This window comes from Schistocerca gregaria, chromosome 1 (assembly GCF_023897955.1).
Source record: "Schistocerca gregaria isolate iqSchGreg1 chromosome 1, iqSchGreg1.2, whole genome shotgun sequence".
NCBI lineage: Eukaryota > Metazoa > Arthropoda > Insecta > Orthoptera > Acrididae > Schistocerca > Schistocerca gregaria.
This window is the reverse complement of record NC_064920.1, coordinates 161,495,794-161,517,885: the sequence shown is the minus strand read 5'-3', so window position 1 is coordinate 161,517,885 and position 22,092 is coordinate 161,495,794. Positions and strand designations below refer to the sequence as shown.

Here is a 22,092-nt window from a genome sequence, read left to right as displayed (position 1 = left end):
TCTGATGAGATTTATATTTACAGCACATCCTCTACTCCTATAAACAACCTGGCCTCAGTCTGAGGTAACCCACTGTCCCCACACCCTCCACCCACCATTTTTCATTCCCCGGTCCTCTCACAGTTCCAAGGCCACTTTCAGCTTGTGGCATTTCCCACTGGCTGCTACAGCCCGGACGGCCCATATAACAGCCAACACTACCTCCTGCACTCCTAGCCACCAAAACGGCTGCCTCCCTCCAAGCTACTAGCCTCCCACACTCAGTCCCTCTCTGTGCCTGTCATCTCCCCCTCCCTCTACCCATCCCACCTGACACTACTTCCACCACAATCAGTCCACTTGCCACAAAACAGCATCGGCATAGTTAGTATAGCTGGCACAATGTAGAGGCAGAGTTATATAGGTGTGTTTGTGTATTTTACTCTAGATTATCAAAGAATAATTCTGAAAACAAGAAAGTTTCCTTTCTTTTGTGTGTACCTATCAATGACTCAATGCTGCTGTTTTTTTTTGTGAGTGGTATCTTTTAATCCTAAAGTATTTACAATCTACAGCAACTTTTCTACAACACCATTACTTATAATTTTAGTGAAGATGAAAAGGCTGATGACATTTATTTCTCTGTCTACTTTTTTGTGAAGGAGAATAGTTACATAATTTTTCCAGTTTCGGTGAGTTTTTTCTTAGTAGGGATTCTGTAAATAATTTTGCAAGTTCCTTTTGCATCACTCTGCCATCAGGTTTAACAATTTCTATTGAAATGCCATCATCTTCAGGCACCTTTCTTTTCTTAATATTGTGGATGGCTTCATATTGTTCATATGGCTTCGCTTTTAGTAAATCATTGCTTTCATTTTCACTCATAATTGTTTCTGATTCACCGTTTGGAGTGTGCAAAACATTTTAAAGAAATCTTGGATTGTTTCTACAATTTTCTATTTACTTGTTGGTTGCTGTACCATCTGCCACATTAACTTTCTTTGTACTCTTATTGTTGAAAATTGTTTCTGTTATTTAATTTCTAGTGTATCTTCTCATGTACCATCTGCCACATTAACTTTCTTTTTACTCTTATTGTTAAAATTGTTTCTGTTATTTAATTTATAGTGTATCTTCTCACATCCTCTTGAAGTCTGCTTGCGTAGCTGATATGTAATATGCTTGCCTGACATGCAGTGGGCCCAGCCAGGCTGGGGATCTTCTCTGCTCATGGACTGGGTATTTTGTTGTCATCATCATCATCATCATCATCATCATCATCATCATCTCATCCTCATCGACATGCAAGTTGCCCAATGTGGCATCACATGAAATAAGACCTCAAAAACAGTGGACCTGGATAGGGCCTCCAGGCCAACAATGCCATATATGATCATTTCATTTAATATCCTCTTGAAGACATTCTCATCTAGTTTTTTTCAGTTCAACCTAGTCTATTCTTTTCACTTGTTGAAACTCTCACCTTGAATTTAATAGCTTCTTGATGCATTATGGAATACTTAAGTGAATTTAATTCTTGATAATTTTCAGTGCAATAGGGTCTGCTGCTGCAATGAATTTTTTGAATGATTTTTTGATGCCTTCAGCTGCCATTCTCTTCATTTCATGTATGATTGAACAATTTTGGCCTAGGCCATTTTCAGTTATCTAAAACAGAAGCATTATACATTGGATACATTACTGATACTTGTGATTTTGATTTAGGAACAAGTCATATTTATAGATATGCTAGGTGCATTATAACTTAACTAATTCATGATATTTTACTAGTAAATTGTGCCATGTATGTCTTTACTCCTATGATTCTATGTTATGCTCATAAAATAAATTAGAGAGGTTTTACACTATTTTAGGAGCACTTGTTGCAAAGCTCTTATATGTAAGGCCCATGTTTTAACCTCCTTAAGACTAGGAACATCATCATTATTTTACAGAAATTTGTTAATTAACCTGCACATGGTTTTATTCTCAATTATATTTAATTATTGTTCATCACTGGTGCAAATATGACTATATGTAAGTTCTTTAAAATAATTTGTAAATATTAGTTCTTTTACTGAGGGAGAATGTCATTTTTGAAGATACTGGTTAAGCTGTTGCCAGCTCAATGGTTGGCAAAGATGAAGCGCAAAAATCGATTAGTAGGTGCTGGATCAAGCGCGCCTATCACGAGAGAGGCCTAAGACACATGCACAAGCAACACTCTGCCAAGGCCCTCTCGACAGCACGTATTTAGGCTGCTGCTGCTGATTGGAGGGCCTCACTCAGTCAATCCCTCAGTCTTGCTCAATCATCCTGATTGGCATCAGTCAGTTTACTTGCAGAGCGGGGTTAGTTGGTCATAGGCTACAACACTGCATAGCAACCAGATTAATGACTGAAGCGGGACTAGTTTACATCAGTCTGCAAGATGACTATTACTGATGAGCTTGTACCACAAACATGGACTCTATTTCATTTAAGTAAATATTCCAGTTCATGTAAATAAATAACTGTATTAATCCACATGTGCATTTGTGTTGTAGAAAATGGATACTGGCCACCTATAACATCAACTTTTCCCTTGCTTCCTTGTGGTACAAGATGCTACAACACCAATGATGAATGATACTTAAATATAATTGAGAACTAAAACATATGCAGGTTAATTAACAAATTTCTGTAAAATAATTATAATCTTCCTAGTGTTAAGTAGGTTAAAACATGGACCTTATGTAAAAGAGCTTTGCAACAACTGCTTGAAAGCAATGTGGCATGGAGTCATAGGAGCAATGAAATACATGGCATAATTGACTACTAAAAAATCATACGCAAAGTAACTTGTAATGCTCGTAATATATCTACAGATATGACTTGTTCCTAAATCAAAATCACAAGTGTCACTAATGTGTCCAATGTATAATGCTTCCGTTTTAGATAAGTGAAAATACCCTAAGGCCAAAACTGTACATCGTACATGAAATAAAGAGAATGACAGCTGATAGTATCATGAAATCATTCAAAAAAAATTTTTTATGTTTTATTATTTATCTTTTGTTTTTCTCCAAAGACAAATCTGGTGTACGTGTTTTGTGCTGTCTTGATATTATCAGTGTGTTTGCTCAGAGTATAATGAACTAGAGAACCACCTGCCACCATACATTTCATTTATCATACATCTCCCATATAACTGCAGTCTTTAGTTCAGTACAACTAAAGAAGAGAATGATAAAAGTCTTCTGAGCTCTTTGGCAAGGATATAAAATAGTTCAGATGATTGTTAAAATACTGCCCATAAATGTTGGGGTGAGGAGACTTGAGGTATCACAGTGCAAGGCAATTCATGTATCTACTTTTAGCAAGCTTCTATCCAATGCACTAAATACAGGTTATCTCTGCCAAAATGAAAGATTGTTTGGCACAATGATATGATATTAGGTATGGGGATATGAAAAATGTTACCAGTAGTTTGAAACTGGTTGGTGAACATCATGATATCGATTTGCCTCTCCCAAATGGAACAAAACAAATTCAAAACAACTGTTCCCACTGCATGACCACAGCAGACCACTGTCCTCTTCTTGTCAACACAAGAACTATTCATCTATACTTTTGATAAGACCTGAAATCTAACAAAAATTTTTCTTTTACAATCAAGTATTTAAGTTATTTCATAGATAGTACAGATTTAGAATCTGTTCCTAGTGAAAGTTAGCTAATGAGAAAATAATGTTATGTTCAGAAGGTACACTGATGAGCCAGAACATTAAGACCATCTACATAATAGCTGGTATTATCTACCTTTGGTAGGATAATAGCAGTGATATGTCATGTCATGGCATGGAAGCAATGAGGCCTTAGTAAGTCACTGAAGGGAGCCGGCACCACATCTGCACATGAAGGTCACCAAATTCCGGTAAATCCCAGGAGGGAGGGCGCAATGATATCTGACGTCATGTTCAGTCACATACCAGATGTGTTAGAGTGGGTTCAGACCTGGCAAGTTGGGGGACCAGTGCATCAACTGGAACTAACCACTATGTTCCTCAAACCACTCCATCACACTCCTGGCCTTGTGACATGGGCATTATCTTGTTGAAAAACACTGCTGCCATCGGGAAACATGATCATCATGAAGGGGTGTACAGAGTCTGCAACCAGTGTACAATACTCCTTCACCATTACTGTGCCTTGCATGAGCTCCACTGCACCCATGGATGACTACAAGAATGTTCCCCAGAGTACAATGGAGCTGCCACCATCTTGCCTCCATCCTGCAGTACAGGTGTCAAGGAGTTGTTCTCCTGGAAGGTGATGGCTTCCTGCCCTCCCATCGGCACGATGAAGAACGTGTCAAGATTCACCAGACTGTGAAATGCTCTGCCACTGTGCCAGCATCCAGTGCCAATGGTCATGTGCCCGCTTCAGTTGTAGTTGCTGATGTGGTAGTGCTAACATAGGCACATGCATGGGTTGTCAGCACCCTTAAACACCTGACAAATCATGAAGTTTCTGAAATGCTCATATCGAGCCTCTGGGTCAGCAAAATGTGCCCTTGGTCAAATTTAGATAGATTGCACACCTCTCCCATCCTACACGTAGACAGCACACTCAGTAATACTACATGTATTGTGCATGGGTCTGACTAGCAGTCATTCCTCATAAGGTGACACTGCTCTCACCTGGACGGTTCATACTGATAGTAGGTCAGTGTTCATAATGCTCTGGCTGATCAGTGTATATACTTTTCATTTTACCAAATATTTGAAGTACAACATTTGGTATATATCTGGTTCTATTGTGTGAAGTTGCTTACCCATAATGTGTTTTTCGAGGAAAAGCAATTCTGTTGGCAAGTTTAGAAATCTCTTCTTTACTGCTAGGTGTCTCAGTAACTATTGCCACACCATAAACAGCTAAAGCCTCAAGCCATAAGAGAAGAGATTGGTCACTGAAATGAAATTAAAAACAATAATACAAAAATTTCCAGTTCACTGTCGTGAAGGTACCCTGATAAAGATTAGAGTTTATTTCTACAAGATAATTGTGTCTAATCCTTGAAATTAATAATGTGGTACGTGGTATGTCAATGGACTTACTTCAAATAGCAGCTCCTTATTTGCTAGCCTCAGAGACATGTTTACACTGGAAGCCTAAGCATTCTCTTCATTTAGATTAATCAGTACCAATGAGTAACATTGTGTTATTTGTTATACTATTCCCACCTAATGCCGCAAGCAAAAACAAGATCATTTTAAAACACTGCATAAAAATCATTTTGAAATTCCCTGCACCCCTCCCCCCCCCCCCCCCAAAAAAAAAAAAAAACCTATGACAGACAAAGAAGCCAGGATATTAGCTTAACATAAGATTGAGAAAACAGAATGAAGGGACTCTTGTCACACACACTTAGCAGACTCAGGTATTGCGTACTGGTGGGGTACTTATATTAAACTAAAAACTAAACTCCTCCTGCACAGGCCATGAAGGCCCAAAGGTACCGACCGGCCGCTGTGTCAACCTCAGCCCACAGGAGTCACTGGATGCGAATATGGAGGGGTATGTGGTCAGCACACCGCTCTCCCAGCCATATGTCAGTTTCTGAGACCAGAGCTGCTACTTCTCAATCAAGTAGCTCCTCAGTTAGCCTTACAAGGGCTGAGTGCACCCCAATTGCCAACAGCGCTTGGCAGACCAGATGGTCACCCTGGATGGTATTAGCTGCCCAGCCATACAGCGCTTAACTTCGGCGATCTGATGGGAACCGGTGTTACCACTGCAGCAAGGCCATTGGCCTGGGGTGCTTATATATGGTAAAAGAAAGGAGACTTCTATGGTATTATTGGTTGGGAGGCTTAGAAGGGCAGGTTCAGCTGCCTAATTAGAAAAATTTTTCTATCCATCATGCAAAGTGGTACTTTTCCTTCATGAAATGTGAGCAGAGTGTATTTTAATTGCATCTAAAAAGTGTAAATGACAGTAATGGGTGTGTGTAATATGGTGTCTTGTTTTTTGTGGGACAATGACGAGAAAGCCAGTGCCAGCACATAGCCCACTCATCTTGAATAGCACCAAGGGGGCCGAGGAGCTTAATGTTCCAATCTGATGGACAGATCACCATCAACAGAGTCAGCTCTCACTTCATGAGACATTGTATATAGGTTTGGAATTTAACCTAGGACAATGGCTCAAAGACATGATCAGGGACTTCACACCATCATTCCAGTCAACAGTATGTGGTGTACCTATACAAGTACTGGCCATGTCTGACATCGCTTAACTTTGGTGATATGATGAGAATTGGTGTATTCAATGAGGCAAGGCAGTTGGCTACTTACATTGGAAATTTGATCCACTCAAGTTAGTTATAAAAATACAAATAATAGAAACTACTCAATAAAAGTTTTGCAATGTTCTCATAATGTGCATTGTTTTTTAACTCTTTCTCAATACTATTTTGATCACAGAAAATTGTTGCTTACATCCATCTGTGTAATTTATATGAAAATAATCCTGCATTCTCAGTGCATTTCAGTAAAGCAAGCTGTATCTCCAATCATGAATGGCAGCTTGTGAGTACTTTGTCTGTCAACATGTATCAAAGGGTTTACTCAAGCTTTGACTATGTGCTTATAATCACTGGGCTGTCAGTATGGAAAGTTGCCTGCTAATCTGGCAAACTCCACACCAGTGTCATTTGAACATCTAGTCACTACTGCAAGACACAAAACATTGAAGAACTGCCTCTTGGCTGCTACCTACCAACTGTGGCTTACAGGTACTCTGAAGACAATGTAACAGATCTATGCCCTGCCTTTTTTTTTTTTTAGAGTCAACTGGAAGACCTTTGACAATGAAGACAGTACACGGCCATCTTCAGCTGCAGATATCCATTACAAAGAAAAATGCAATAAAGATGATGGGCAACAAAACACCTAGAACAGAACCTGGATTTGCAGCATCAGATTCTCTTCACCAACATGTTCAGCATTTCCAGTATGAAATTTTCACTTTGTAGTAGAGTGTGCACTGATATGGAACTTCCAGGCAGATTAAAACTTTGTGCTTGAACTCAGGACATTTGCCTTTTGCGGGCAAGTGCTCTACCAACTGAGCTACCCAAGCATGACTCACAACAATCCTCACAGCTTCAATTCTACTGTTACCTTGTCACCTACCTTCCAAACTTCACAGAAGCTCCTCTGCAACCCCTGCAGGACTATCACTCCTGGAAGAAGAAACATTGTGGAGACATGGCTTACACAGCCAGAATGAAATTTTCACTGATTTTCACTGATACAAAACTTCTTGGCAGATTAAAACTGTGTGCTGGACTGAGACTCAAAACTCGGTAGAGTAGAGCACTTGCCTATGAAAGACAAAGGTCCTAAGTTTGAGTCTCGGTCCGGCACACAGTTGTAATCTGCCAGGAAGTTTCATGTGCAGTATTTGTTTGATGTTTGATGGCTGTTGCAGAGAAATGTGGAGGTGACCAGGTACCAATGTGTCTCAAGCATAGAAGTGGGCTGGTCACATTTCGGGCTGGTATCATCCTTAGCTGTTAGGTGCCTCTCATCACTGTTGAGGGTAATTTACTGGCTGTGCAGTATCGGAACATGGTTCTCCAACCTACAGTCCAGTTCTACAGCCAGCATTTCAGTGATGGACTTGTCTTTCAAGATGATAGTACTTGAGCATGCCACATCATCTCATGAACACCTTCTTCAGGAAGGAATCAACTAAATGGAAAGTACTGCAATGTCTGCTCATGTGAACCAAATGGAACATGATCAGGACTATATGAAATTTGGAGTGCACCATGAAGAGAACCCTTCTCACACACTGGATGACTTCAGAAGATCCTCTGTCAAAAAGTAAGACATGCCTGAGGAGCAATGTCTTGGTAGAGGAAGGATGCAAGCATCGTACTAATGTACAGGCTGGAGTAACACAATTTTGAATATTACCCAACAGCAGATTTTTTTTTCACAGAGCTGCAGTTTTGAGCAAACTGCATTTTGTTGTTACTACCAATTTTGTGTGTGCACTATTTCATAGTTGGTGTGTGAAGTTTGTGCTTGATTCAGCCACTAGAAGCCACCCAGCTTGCTGATACAACAACAGTTGCATGTGCAGTCTGCTGGCTGTGCCCTCTGTTGGAACTAATGGATATATAGGCCAGAGCACAAAGCTCCACAGGCGACTTATGTACTGCTATTGTGTTATACCCTATCTTCCATGTGCGTGTACTACTTGAGCAATACTTTATGGTCTTCGTGCGTTAGACCACTTTCTGGTGATGAGTATGATATTTGACTCCACATGTTCCACTACACTCACTGGTCCTTTTTAGTGTAATTTCCATGAAGGCAGTGCTTAAATTTCTTCCTGAGCAACAGTGGGGACTACAGTTGCTATTTGAAGTTTAACAAGTACATTGGCACAACCACTGCCATTCTCTGCATACGACGGTGCAGCAGAAGACTGAATGCTTACAAAAAAGTCCCCGCAGCAACATTTGCAGGCATTTGGTGTAGCAGACGTAAACTTTCACGTTTTTTTTTTTTTTTTTTTTTTTTTTTCCCACCTCGCATGTATTGGTTGTTGTGTCAGCTCGCCCCTTTACAAGAACTTTCAAGTGTTTCTTTTGATGTAATATGTGAGTTCCTTTCTACCTATCACTGTAAATATATACTTACATTGTTGCTGCTCGTCTGTAGCTTTATTGCTGCCAAAAGTGACCACAACAAGCAGCAGAACTTCATGGTCTTGCACATCATTGCACTTTTGTGACAAATGTTCATAAGGAATCCTATGCAGATCATATGGTTTGAGATGCAATCATACATTTTGGTCCTGATAGGGAAGTTTGGAAGCAAGCACCGCAGTGTGAAAATCTTATTCTTATGGAAGTACTGAGCATAGCGCAGTCATTTGAAGTTTCACAGGCTGCAGGTAGCCTGGTAGCCTGGTTGGAAGTTTCAGAAGTCAGTTCCTCTCACTTGTCCCAGCCTTCAGTCAGTTTGCAAGGGAATGTCGACACTCTTGCAGCAGTCCAGCAGATGTCTCAGTGTCTTATAGGTAATTGTTGTTTGCAACAATAGCAGTTTGCATCAGAACGGTGACAGCCTCATGCTCCATTGCCTTATGCCCCTACTGCTTCGTTCAACATGAGTGAACCCCATTTTCCAAGCAATGGGAATGTGTAATAGGTGACATACGAAAGGACACATGTTTCTGTGTATAATTCTCTTCCAAAACCAAGAATGAAATGATCACAGATGTGAATGGTTTCATCAGAAGTGGCAGTATCTCCAAGCATGTCATATATGCAGGTGGGGATGGGTGCAGCAGCAATGTTAGGGGACTCTCAAACTTATGCCGATTTGTGTTCTGCCCTTCTGGTTCCAACACCTTGGAGATTGGTGAGTTACAACAAACAATAGATTCCATTCTTGGATGGTTTTCTGTACTTCTGATTTAAAAAGCTATGGGTCATTCATTAAAGTCTTAGTTGTGGACAATGCTTACACCAAAGATCTGTTTGGATTAGAAACTTTTCAGATCTTATATCAATGACAAAGTGCATTTCGTTTCTGATAAAGTTCCACATCAACAGTTAGAAGCTACCTGTGCCACATTTTCCTCTCTATTTCTCCAGGACTTCAGCTCACATTATAATGAAACAGTCTGCCTGCTCCCAGTTTTTCTGGGTCCACCAAGCACAGGTAACCTTACAGGATCAAGTCAAAGCAGAATTACATCACCTTCAAACCCTTGAGGTTATTCAAACTATTTCTTCCAGGGAATGGTCAGCACCACTGGAGTCAAAAAACGTACTGGTAAATTATGCCTCTGCTGTGATTTTTAAAAATCTATTAATGCACAGTCAACTGCCAATACCTATCCTTTGCTGTGCCCTGACAAGCTGTTAGCAAAATTATTGGGGGAGGGGGGGGGCATTATTTTTCAAAGACTGACTTGTCAGAGGCATATTTACTGCTGCCACTCGATAAGGAATCTAAACACCTTCTTATTATAAACACCCCATGCGGGCTTTATTAATACCAGCATTTGCAATTTGGCATAGCAAGTGCACTAGCCATTTTTCAATGCTTTTTAGAACAACTTATTGTGTTGAGTCCAGGCTGCATCAACTATTTAGATGACATAGTAGTGTCTGGTGCCTCTAGGGATGAACATTTGTGGAAACCTATGTGCTCTATTTTCTGTTTTACTGTCTGAGTGCAATTTGGATGAGACACAGTTTTTTCAACCATCCATTATTTATTTGAGGTTTCATGTGTTGTGTGCTGGTATTAAACCATTGTGCCAACATATTGATGCTACTGCCACATTGCCACACCCCATATCCATCAAGGAATTACAGGCATTTTTAGACAAAATTGCATACTACCACAAATTCATACCACATGCTGCTATTGTGGCACAACCAGTCCATGCATTATTATGTAAATATGTTCCTTTCCACTTGTCCCTGGCTTGTAACCAGAACCAGGCAATCAAGTTGTTGAAAAAAAAAAAAAAAAGCTGAGTCGGCCCCCTGTTTGGCCACTTTTCAGCCAGGCCAGCACGTTTCGTTAGCGACGGGCACATCTCAGTTTGGCCTTGATGCTGTCCTTGTTCACAAGTATGCGGACAGATCTGAACATCCTATTGTGTACACCTCAGAATCCTTAAATTCACTGCAACAACATTATTCTCAGACAGAGAAAATGGCTTTGACAATCATATATGCTCTAAAAAGAATTTAATGTTCTTATGTATGAGCCCAAGTTTCAACTGATCACAGACCACAAATCACTGGTGTCTCTTTTTAACCCTTTGGACAAATCCACACATCGATTACAGTTGTGGGCTCTTTTACTGTTACAATACAATTATGAGATAAATTTTCAACCTGTGGCGCAACATGCAAATGGTGACAACTTATCGCATTAGCCAACTGGTCTGGATACAGCATTTGATAAAGAAGAATTGCTTTGCTTTGTTTTCATTTAGATGTGGAATCTCAGAATGTTGTTTATGGTTTTTGTATTATTGCCACTAAAACTGCAGCTGTGGTAGCTGTGTCCACTGTGTGCCACCTGTCAGGGGGCTCTCCATGCTTCTTTGTCACTGTGGCCAAATCCACAGCAGCATTGGGAATGAATTCTTGCAGATTTTGTTGGACCTTTTCTGAATTTCTACTAGCTTGTTGTAACTGACACTTATTCTAAGTTTTCATATGTGGTGCCTTGTCAGTCTACTTCTGTGATGGCAAAAATTTCAGTGTTGTCCAAAGTTTTTGCAATGAATGGTCTTCTGTATATCTTAGTTATAGACAATGGCCCCCAGTTCATATCTCAGGAATTTGCAAATTTTTTAAAAAGACATGGTTTTCACCATGTCATGGCTCCTTCTCTACACCATCAGTTGAACAGGGAAGCAGAATAACTAGTTCAAACATTTATGATTAAAATGAAAAAGTTTGTTTTGGATGTGTAGCTCTTGACCAGTTCCTGAGTTCTTATATGTTCACCACTGTTGATAAGAGTCCAACAGAGTTGTTGCATGGTCACCAGCCTCAAACTCTGCTACATCTGTTTCAGCCAAAGCAAATGCCATCTGCCAGCACCATCACAGCAATGCTTCCAGCTGGCACAGCTGTTTGGTCTTGTGGGTTTGGCTGCTGGCTGAAATGGGTGCCAGCTGTAATCAAGCGTACCTGCGGCCAATTCCTCTGCATCATCTGTTTGGCTGGGGGGAGGGCGTTGCAACACCTCAACCACCTACTACCTGAAATGAGTGGCTGCACACTGGGTGTACATCTGCCACGCCCTATATCTACCGTCTGCCTGGCCATCTCCTACGAGGTGGCAGTGCCCTCACCATCTCCACCAATGCTGCCCCCTTCGGCTGTTGGAGCCACAGTGGGACCCCTGCTCCTGTATTGTCATAGGTGGTACCTTGCGACCACCTCTGTCACAGCCAGTGCTGCCTGTTCTGCTGCCTTTAACGCACCCTCCTTCCCTGGAGTTGGACTAAGACATGGGAATGGACACTGCACCAGTGTCATCTGTCCTACCATATCACCTCTCAGGAGAGCGGGCACCATACCTTCCCACAATTGTCCCACTTCTGATCATACACAGTCATGGCAGCATGTCACATGATCAACAACCTACATTGACTACAGAAGTAATTGACATGAGCACAGTGCCCACTTCTTTGCAACGGAAGAGGGGTGTTGCAACTACTCATTTTGTGTGTGCAGCGTCATAGTTTGTGTGTGAAGTTTGTGCTTGATTCGGCCACTACAGGCCACTTGAATTGCTAATATAACAGCAGTTGTGTGCACAGCCTGTCAGCTCTGCCCGCTGTTGAAACTAACAGCTATATAGGCCAGTGCAAGGCTCTGCTGGCCACTTGTGTATTGCTATTTTATTGTATCTTTTCTTCCACGTATGTGTACTGTTTGAGCAATAAATTACAGTGTTCTTGGGTAATAACACTTCATTTTGATCATTGTGTTGTTTTTATTTATTTTAATTGAGGTGCTGAGAACCAAAAGGGTCTAAAGCACAATATCATCGATTTTGAGATTGTAGCATGTATGCAGACTCCTGATGAGTATTGATCTGATGGTGAACCAGCTTTATCTGTATCTGCAGCCCCGTGTTGTATATATGAACATTCACACAAATGTCTCTCATCAATTTCTTGGATATTGATTTCTGTTAGGGCCAAAGCATAAACCATAGTTTTCTTGCTCTGTGGTGCTCAGTTGTTATCTGGAGTGGAGAACATAATTTAGTGTCTACATCATATGCATAACAGTAACATTCCATAATCAGAGGTGTATCAGCAGTTTTATCTGAACTTCAAGCAACAGAATGTGCTTAATGGTAATGAGTATCATGATGTGTTTGAATAGGTCATAATTGTATGTGTGGTGCATTTTGTATCTCTTCTTTATTAATGATCTTGGAGAACATTTCTTGTGGAGAATGTTTTGTTCAAATTTTGCATTAAATATAAACTTTACAACAGTCAAAAGACACTACTGTGACTAGCCTGTACATGAAAATTTTGTGAATAAACATTAAGAATAAATATAATTTAAATATTAATTCATATTTCATACCAAAGACAGCACATTATTTTTTCATAGGAAGTATAGGATGTTGAGACTTGGTTAAAAAACAATTTATATCTAAGCAACAGATGTTTCCCCTGTAAATCTGATTTTACAAACATCTATTTTTCTCAAAATTTTGTTTCTGCATTTTGGACCCTCACAGTTCTCAGTACCACAGTTTAATTTATTTTAATCTTTAATAAGGATTATTTTTAATTTCTTGCTTCTGTTGAGTCTAACCAACACATACTGACAGATATGTCAGTGGTGCAAAACTGTTTTGAACACTGTGATTGCTGTGAATATTTTGACAGCCATTAGTCTCATCATTGAGTAGTTTGTAGCACTGTAAGTGGACAAAGTTATACCACAGTGCAAATTAACAGGCATCTGCAAGACTCTTACCTATAGTGAAATCTTTAAGAGCACTGGCTCCATGTTCTGTCTTGAGTGATCAGATTAAGACTGATTACAAATGCATAATAGTTCTTCAGCACAATATAAAATAGCATGAAAACTTTAATTTATAATTATTTCAGGTTGAAGTAGGAGTCACATGCCAGTACAAAAACTCATATTGAGGCAGAGAACCTTCTGTAAGTAAAATTATTCCATTGGACATTGTTGTGCACTAATACTTCACAATGAAATGTTTGTCATTCATGATGATGGAAATGTTTATATCAATATGGATGATGATAAAATGAAATGGACAGGAAATCATTAGGTGAGTGCCAGCAGTTCCGCAATGCCATTAAAAAAAAGTTTCATCCTCTACTACTAGTAATCATCTATTCATTATTGCTAAAAAATACTACCAAATAATCTCGGACTTGAGCTACTTAAACTTTTCTTTTCTCTTGTTCCTACATCAGAGAAATAGATGTAGTCATTGTGTTAATACTTTGCATTGTGGTAACTGTTTTTATTTATTGTAATTTATGTTTTTATACACTGTGTGATCAAAAGCTACAGGAAGGTACTGGATGGGATGACAGTCATCGACTGCTGAAGCCTGCATGGTGCATCTGTGTCTGTACAGTCCTAGCAAAGATTAGCAGTGATCTGATATACAGTAGACTGTTGCTTGCCCTGTATGTCTCTGTGGAGGTGATTGATGTCCATTCATCAAATGCTTGTAGTCAATCTGTGCAGCACTTTATTTATATGGAAATATTGTTTCTGCTAAATTGAAGATTCACCGTAGATATTTTTGACCTTAGAAACCCAAGTTCTTGTAATGTCCAGTATACTATGACCTACGTGTCTTGCACCAATTATCATCCCATATTCAGAATAGGTTAATTCATAACGTGCTGCCAAGTATACAACATGCCTACCTGCAACAGACTGTTCATATATCACGCTGCATCTAGCTGCAGCATTCATGTATCATATGAGGGATATTCCGAAAGTAAGTTTCATCATTGTTTCTCAAATGGAAACTGATTGCCAAAAACAAATACATCATGGCATCATGAACTATACACCTAGCACTATTTTTCAGCATAGTCACCACTGACATTGAGGCATTTGTCATAAGATGCAGTATTTGTCATAGCATGCACTCTATTTGAAGAACCCACTCTGAGAAAACTCAGTACTGTGTGATACAAGGAATTTTTGCACAGCCTGCTTGACTTCAGCATTGGTTTCAAAGTGATGTTCCAGTATTGCGGCATTCAATAAAGGTAGCAGGTGAAAGTCTGATGAGGCAAGATCAGGGATGTAGGCTGCCTGATCCAGTTTCTCCCATCCAAACTGATGAATCTGGTCCTGTATGCATCTTACTGTATGTGGCTTTGTACAATGCAACACGTTCATTCAATAGTCCTTGTCTCTTTTGTTGAATGGTGGGTCAGATGGATGGATGGATGGATATGGTGGATATGGGCGCTCAACAGTGTAGTCTTTAGCGCCCGAACAGAAACAACAACAGACAAGTGTCACTAAAATGCAAGTGCTAAAATAGGACTAAAATTAAAGGTGAAAGGCTACGTAGGCAGTTTGCAAGTCAACAGTTGCAAAGTGGAATGCAGCACATAAAGAGGATAACTGCAAAAGAATGTAGGTGAAAGGGTTAAAATGAAACACATAGCACATGTTTGGAACTGGCCTATTAAAAGTATAAAAAGGAGTGGTAAGCCACTCGGCAACACACTAAAAATTCCAACCTAAAATTTTTGGCTGAAGGCCAGAAACATCACAGTAGCTTAAAACTTTCTTGACACTCACCTCATCATCGGCTAGAATCGAGGGCAGATCCCTATTAATATTAACGTCCGCCCTGACAGAACGATATAAATCACACTCAACTAAAATGTGGCGTATAGTGATTCGTACGCCACAGGCATCACACAGCGGGGGTTCCTCTTGCCGTAGTAAGAAGGCACGCGTAAGGGGACAGTGTCCTATGTGAAGACGTGTAAGGGTCACTTCGTCACGCTAGGTGACCGGCAGGAGGAACACCACGGCTGGATGGTGGGTTTCACCAACCGCAGCTTATTTTCCCTCACCGCCAGCCATTCCTCCTCCCACAATTGCATATACTTCCGCCGCAGCACAGAAACAATACCTAGCAAAGGAATAGAACATTGTGTCACCTCCGGTAATCTGCAGGCGTCCTTGGCAGCTCTATCAGCTTGTTCATTTCCCCGTATGCCCACATGCCCTGGCACCCAGCAAAAGGACACTTGCTTGCCCTGTTGTTGGAGGATGTACAGTTGGTCGTACATCAGCTGTTCCAACTTCTCCGCTGGGTACAGGTTCTGCAGTGACTAATGTGCTCATTGAGTCAGAGCAAATTAGAAAGTTTTTGCCCTGAGTACACCGTATCTGCTCCAATGCCTTCAGGATCGTGTGAAGTTCTGCGGAAAAAACAGTGTATTCCCGGGGAAGGCGAATCCTGATGACATGTTCGGGGAACACTACTGAGCAGCCAAGAAAATCCCCCTGTTGGGATCCATCAGTGTATACTACTGTAAAATCATGATGCCTATCTAAAATGTTAAAAAATAAAGATTTGAAAGTAAAATCTGATGTACTGTCTTTCTTAAAATTTGCCAAATCTAAAATCAGTCTGGGCCTCTGGAGGAGCCAAGGTGGGTATCTGCTCCAACCTCGACATGAAACATTAAAACCAGCCACACCCATCTCTAAATTGCAATCCTTTGCACGAATCCCATAGGGCCTTGTTGCTCGTTGCTGGTTGTGAAAAAGCCTTTCCAGTGGAGGCCGAGCAACAGTGTTGTATGCAGGCGTGTATGGTGTGGATAATGTTTGACAGGCCTGGCGCACCATTAGTAGACACCGCCGGAGGTGAAGTGGCAGTTCACCTGCCTCTGCATACAGGCTCGGTATGGGGCTCGTTCTGAACGCCCCAGTGGCCAGCCGAATCCCCTCATGGTGCACCACATCCAACAGCTTCAAATAAGTGGATCTTGCAGACCCATACACCGTGCTTCCATAATCAAGCCGGGACCGCACGAAGGCTCTGTAAAATCGGAGCAGACAAGTCCTGACTGCTCCCCATGTGAGGTGACTAAGACATTTTAAAATAGACAGCGCCTTAAGAGACCATTTTTTCAGTTCCTTAATGTGTGGCAGACACGTAAGCTTAGAATCAAAAGTGAGGCCCAGAAACTTCACTGTGTCTTTAAAATTCAGAACAGTGTCCCTCATCCTCAACTCAGGCAAGTCAAAAATGGAACGAAAACGGTTAAAAAGAACACACACCGACTTATCAGTTGAAATCTGAAAACCACTCTTCTGTGCCCAGTCATCCAAACGTCGGAGAGTGAGTTGCAACTGACGAGTCGTCGTTGCAAGGCTGGAAGAAGAGCAAAATACAGAGAAATCGTCCACAAACAAGGAACACTGCACAGGGCTTTTCACAACAGACGTAATACTATTAATAGCAATAGCAAAGACCGTCACACTTAAAACACTACCTTGAGGGACACCGTTCTCTTGTTCAAAGCGACTAGACAGTACGTCTCTGACTCGGTACCGAAAATAATGTGGCGACAAGAAGGACCGAATAAAATTGGGAAGACATCCACGAAAACCCCATTCGTGGAGCTGCCTGATGATAAGATGCCTCCAAGTAGTGTCGTATGCCTTTTCAATGTCAAAAAATATTCCCAACAGGTGATGCTGGCGCAGGAAAGCCTGTTGTATGGCCGCCTCCAGGAGGGCCAGGATATCAAAGGTGGAGCGATACCTCCTGAACCCACACTGAAAGCAACTAAGGAGTTGTCTGGATTCTAGCATCCAGACAAGGCGGTGGTTGACCATCCGCTCCAAGGTCTTTCCCACGCAGCTAGTGAGGGCAACACTAACGTAACTACCCGGGCACGTGCAGTCTTTCCCAGGTTTTAAAAGAGGAATTAAAATTGTTTCACGCCACGAGTCAGGGAAGTGACCAGACATCCAAACTAGATTAAAAAGTCGGAGGAGGATTTCTTTATTTCTCCCTGTGAGGTGCCGCAGCATGCTATAGTGGATTCTATCCTGCCCAGGGGACGTATCACGAGCCCCACACAATGCAGAATCCAGTTCCCACATGGAAAATGGGCAGTTGTACTCTTCCGTATTGGGTGAGTGGAAGTCAAAACTGCTCCTCTCAGCAGCCAGTCTGTGGGGCTGGAAAGCTGGATTCTGACTGGTTGTTGCAGTAATAGCTGCAAAATGAGCCGCCATAGATTGGGCAATATCTTTTGGGGTCGTGTGGAGAGTACCATTCCACATTATAGCAGCCATAGGGCACCTCCTACCTCTCCCAGAAATTCTCCTGATGGTCTCCCATACAATGGAACTTCGTGTAGAACGATTAATGGTGTTAAGGAACTGCTGCCACGACCTCTTCTTGCTCTCTCGTATAATCCGACAACACTTTGCCCTCGCCACCCGAAAAGCTGCAAGGGTCTCTACAGTTGGCCGGCATTTGAAACTACGCAGAGCTGCCCGCCTAGCCCTGATTGCGCAGCGGCATTCATCGCTCCACCAAGGGACAGGCTGCGGCTTCGGTTGTCCCGTGGACTGTGGGATTGACGCTTCACTGGTGCGGTGGATCACTTCAGTAATATGATCCACCCATTCCTGGACACTGACCCGATGTTCAAACTGGGCGAGTTGACTATACAGTGCCCAGTTGGCTCTACCGAGCACCCATCGAGGCGGTTTCCTTTCTGGTTCCACTGCATGTGGCAGGTGAATCCAGATAGGGAAGTGATCGCTGCCATGTAAGTCATCAACCACTTCCCATGCAGCAGTGTGGGCGATGGCTGGAGAGCAAAGCGATAGATCAGTGGCAGAGAACGACCCAGTTGCAATGCAAAAATGCGTGCTTTGACCTGTATTTAACAAATAGGCACTGGTAGACAGAAGAAGCCTCTCAATTGCTCTACCCCTGTGGCAAGTACTCACAGAGCCCCAAAGCATATTGTGTGCATTAAAATCACCACAGAGGATGAAGGGGTGGGAGAGCTGTGTAAGAAGATCCCTGAGAGCCTCTTCGTCAAGCACATCATGAGGGGGCAGGTAAAGTGAACATACTGTTAGCATATGGCACACATGTACTAATATTGCAATTGCCTGTAAATCCGTCGTGAGGGAGAGAGGTGAGGAGTGGTAGTCGGTGTTGACGAAGATACCTACTCCTCCTCGAGCTCTCTGTCCACTCAGGTCGTCCTTTTTGTGGAGGACACAACCACGTAGCTCTGGGGTGTATGTTTCACTGAAATTTGTCTCTTGCAGACATACACACATAGGTCTATCCTGAATCAATAGACGTAGTTCCTCCACATGTGTCCTGAACCCTTGCGGGTTCCATTGTAGTATGGGAGCCATCACGGTGGTTTTATTTCTGCCTCTCTTTCCGCCGAGGTGGGGAGACTGCAGCGGGTGGAGGCTCAGTCTCGGGGCGAGATGATTACCCCATATTCTCAGACTCCATCAGCTCTGGGGAAGAGTCTGATGAAGCATCTAGCGAGACCACATTAACATGATCCGAGGGTTTACCAGCCGATTTAATCTGTTGGTGTTGCTTCACATGTGCTTTCCTTTGTTTAGAGGGCTTTGCTGGAACTGGAGCTGGGGCGTTTATGACCATTCTGGGCTTTGGGACAGCCTCAGCAGTCGGAGATGCCTGGGGCTCTTCAGTGTGAGCTACTGTACCTTTCTCTGCTGTTCTAGGAGGGGTTACAGGCTCTGATACAGTTGCAAGTGCACTGACATGTGCACGTGTTCATGCCAACACTAACAACCTCCATCTGTGTAGATGCATTGACCTTCAGAGGCGGCTTCTGAATAATGGAAGCAAAGGACGTAACAAATGTGGGGGGCTGCATGGCCTTAAAGATCTTTTTGGCTTCACTGTAGGGGATACGCTTAGTTGTTTTTATTTCTTGTATTTTACATTCCTCTAGGAAGATTCTACAGTCCCTACTCCAAACAGGGTGGCTTTCAGAACAGTTTATACATCTGACAGGTGACGAACAGTCAATTCCGTCATGGGCAGCCTTACTACAGTTGCCACACATCGCTTCTCCCTTACACCCTAGAGTTGTATGCCCAAAACGCTGGCACTTAAAACAGCGCATTGGGTTTGGGACATAAGACCGGACGTTTAGTCGAGGAAATCCTGCCTTGATGTGTTCTGGGAGTTTGTGGGTATTGAAAGTAAGAATGAAGGAGTCTGATTTCACCAGGTTCCCATCCACCCTTTTCATGATGTTCTGAACGTCAACAATTCCCTCCTGAGCCCACTCACTCTTTAATTCTTCTACAGGAATGTCCACGAGATCCCTACAGGTAACAACACCCTTACTGGAGTTCATGGTGCTGTGAAGCTCTGTATCAATAGTGTATTCCCCCAAGCTTTTGGCTGTTTGAAGGTTAACTGCTTGCTGAGCAGTTGATGTTTCAACAAGTAGTGTCCCATTCCGTAAACGCTTCACTGATTTTAATCTTCCAGCTACTTCTTCTAGACCCTTTTGGATATAGAATGGCGAAACCTTTTCAAAGGAACCCTCTTTCCGTTTTATAATTAAAAACACATTCTGGTTTTCAGTATGTGGTCTGTTACTCTGAACTGCTGTACGTTTGCTGACGCCGGAGTCAGGAGGACTGGCTAACCCAGCTCTCTTGTTGGACTGGGCGGTAGTGCCTACCAGGGTCCACCCATCCCACTGGCCAGCGAAAAATTAGAATGAGGAAAAGAGGAAGAATTCGTGGTATTCATGGTCGTCCCACAAGCAGCTAGGGAAACTTAGGTCCATCCAGACAGAGCCCCGCATGCCTGGATAAGCCTTGTACAACTGAGGTGTGGCAGGTTCCCCAGAGGTTGCCCGCTAGTGACTGTTCCACCTCAAAAGCCATGCATCTTATTGGCATGCAGCACACCTTAAGATTGAAGGGTTTTTTATAGAGGTGTCTACCGTCCTCGCGATCCAGGGAACCAAGCCAAGATCCCCGGTCCCTAAGACACACAACGTTCCACTGTTGCGCCAAACGGTGGTCGCTGAAGCATGCCCGGAGCTTACAGTATCAGCAGACTGGCAGCGCACACCAGTCCACAGCTCGAGGACCCCGGGTTCGCCAAGCCCGTAGCCAGCAAACGAATGCTGAGCCCCCTGAGAGAGGTGGGTCAGAGTTTGGTGAGAGAGTCACAGCAGCATCAAGGAGAAACACATCTGTCACATCCCAGAACACTGTGGCCATACCCTTTTCTGTGGAGGGAGATATTTTGAATTTTTTCCACATTGGTAAACTGGGTGCTTCCATGTCACTGAGACAGCCTTGGATTCTGTAGTAAATGTGCACGCACATCTCATGGCCTGTGATGATTCTGAACAGGAACTCATTTCCTTGTCATGTGTATCACATCAAGTGATTAAGATTGATTCCCATTCTTGCACTCTTGTAATCCAGGGTCTGGTTTTTGGGTCCCAACCTTGCAGACACATTTCAGTAACCCAACACATCATGGAACATTTGATAGGCCTGAGCACAGCCAATATGATGTGGGGACACTACGTCCGACACCATTATGAATCTGACCACTAACAGCAGGTCAGGTACTGACCTCAGGTACTGAAAAAGTGCGAGCCAATACTGTGGGTGAAGTGGGCATGAGAACATGTTCCCAGCATCTACAAAACTTGCTCTATTTTAGTATTTGCATGACTATTTTGAATGGTGACATCAATATTCTTTGTGACATGCCTTAAGCTTTTCACATGATTCCATTCATGGATGTGTAAGTCCATGCACTTCAACTTTCATTCTTTACACTCTGCCATCCTTCTCTGAAAATGCAATACCTGCAACCAACCATTCAAAGAGACATGCCATCTTCATCATACAAGCTCTGCAGGAGTTTATGGATGATGGGCACACTAGTCCCACATGACGATTCATACTTCCATTGGCAACCACATGTCTGTTTGCCATCATGATGTTTACTCAAATAACCTCAGGTGCACAAATCTGCTGTGACTCTCTTCTTTGGCACTCTGCACATGGGTCATTCTTCCTCCACTGACGCCTCTTACATTGTTGAACCAGCAACTGGTGTGGATTCATATGGCATTTGTTTGTGTGGCTTGGTGTACCATCTTATCTTTCAAAAACAATTATGAAGTTTACTTTTGTATGTTGCGTAGTTTTAAATAGGTCAACTGTTCCTGTGACAAAGCCACTAAGTTAATAAAAATGAATTTACAATATTTTATTTAGAAGTTATGCAACAGCTTGTACCAAAAGTTATTTTGTGAATGTTTTTTATGACTTTCCTACTCATCTTCATAATATTTTTTTGCAGCTAGTAGTGGAGTTTAATTGCAAAAAGTATTTTTTAATACATTGTATACACATTTCTTTCACAGAATGGACTTACTATTCTGTTCTGGAAGTACAGGCATATTTATCAGCAAATGAGACTGAGTTTTTTTTTTAAGATAAAGGGATGT

General features: G+C 42.2%; 1 protein-coding gene across 3 annotated transcripts in view; it reads right to left on the bottom strand.

Annotated features, from left to right (window-relative positions):
- Positions 1-22,092, bottom strand: part of LOC126335656 (gamma-butyrobetaine dioxygenase-like) — a 192,443-nt gene that overhangs the window by 20,768 nt on the left and 149,583 nt on the right. For all 3 annotated transcript variants that reach the window (XM_049999122.1, XM_049999130.1, XM_049999114.1), the window contains one exon: positions 4,796-4,930. In XM_049999122.1, the coding sequence (XP_049855079.1) occupies positions 4,796-4,930 (135 nt within the window). The remainder of the gene's footprint in view (positions 1-4,795; positions 4,931-22,092) is intronic.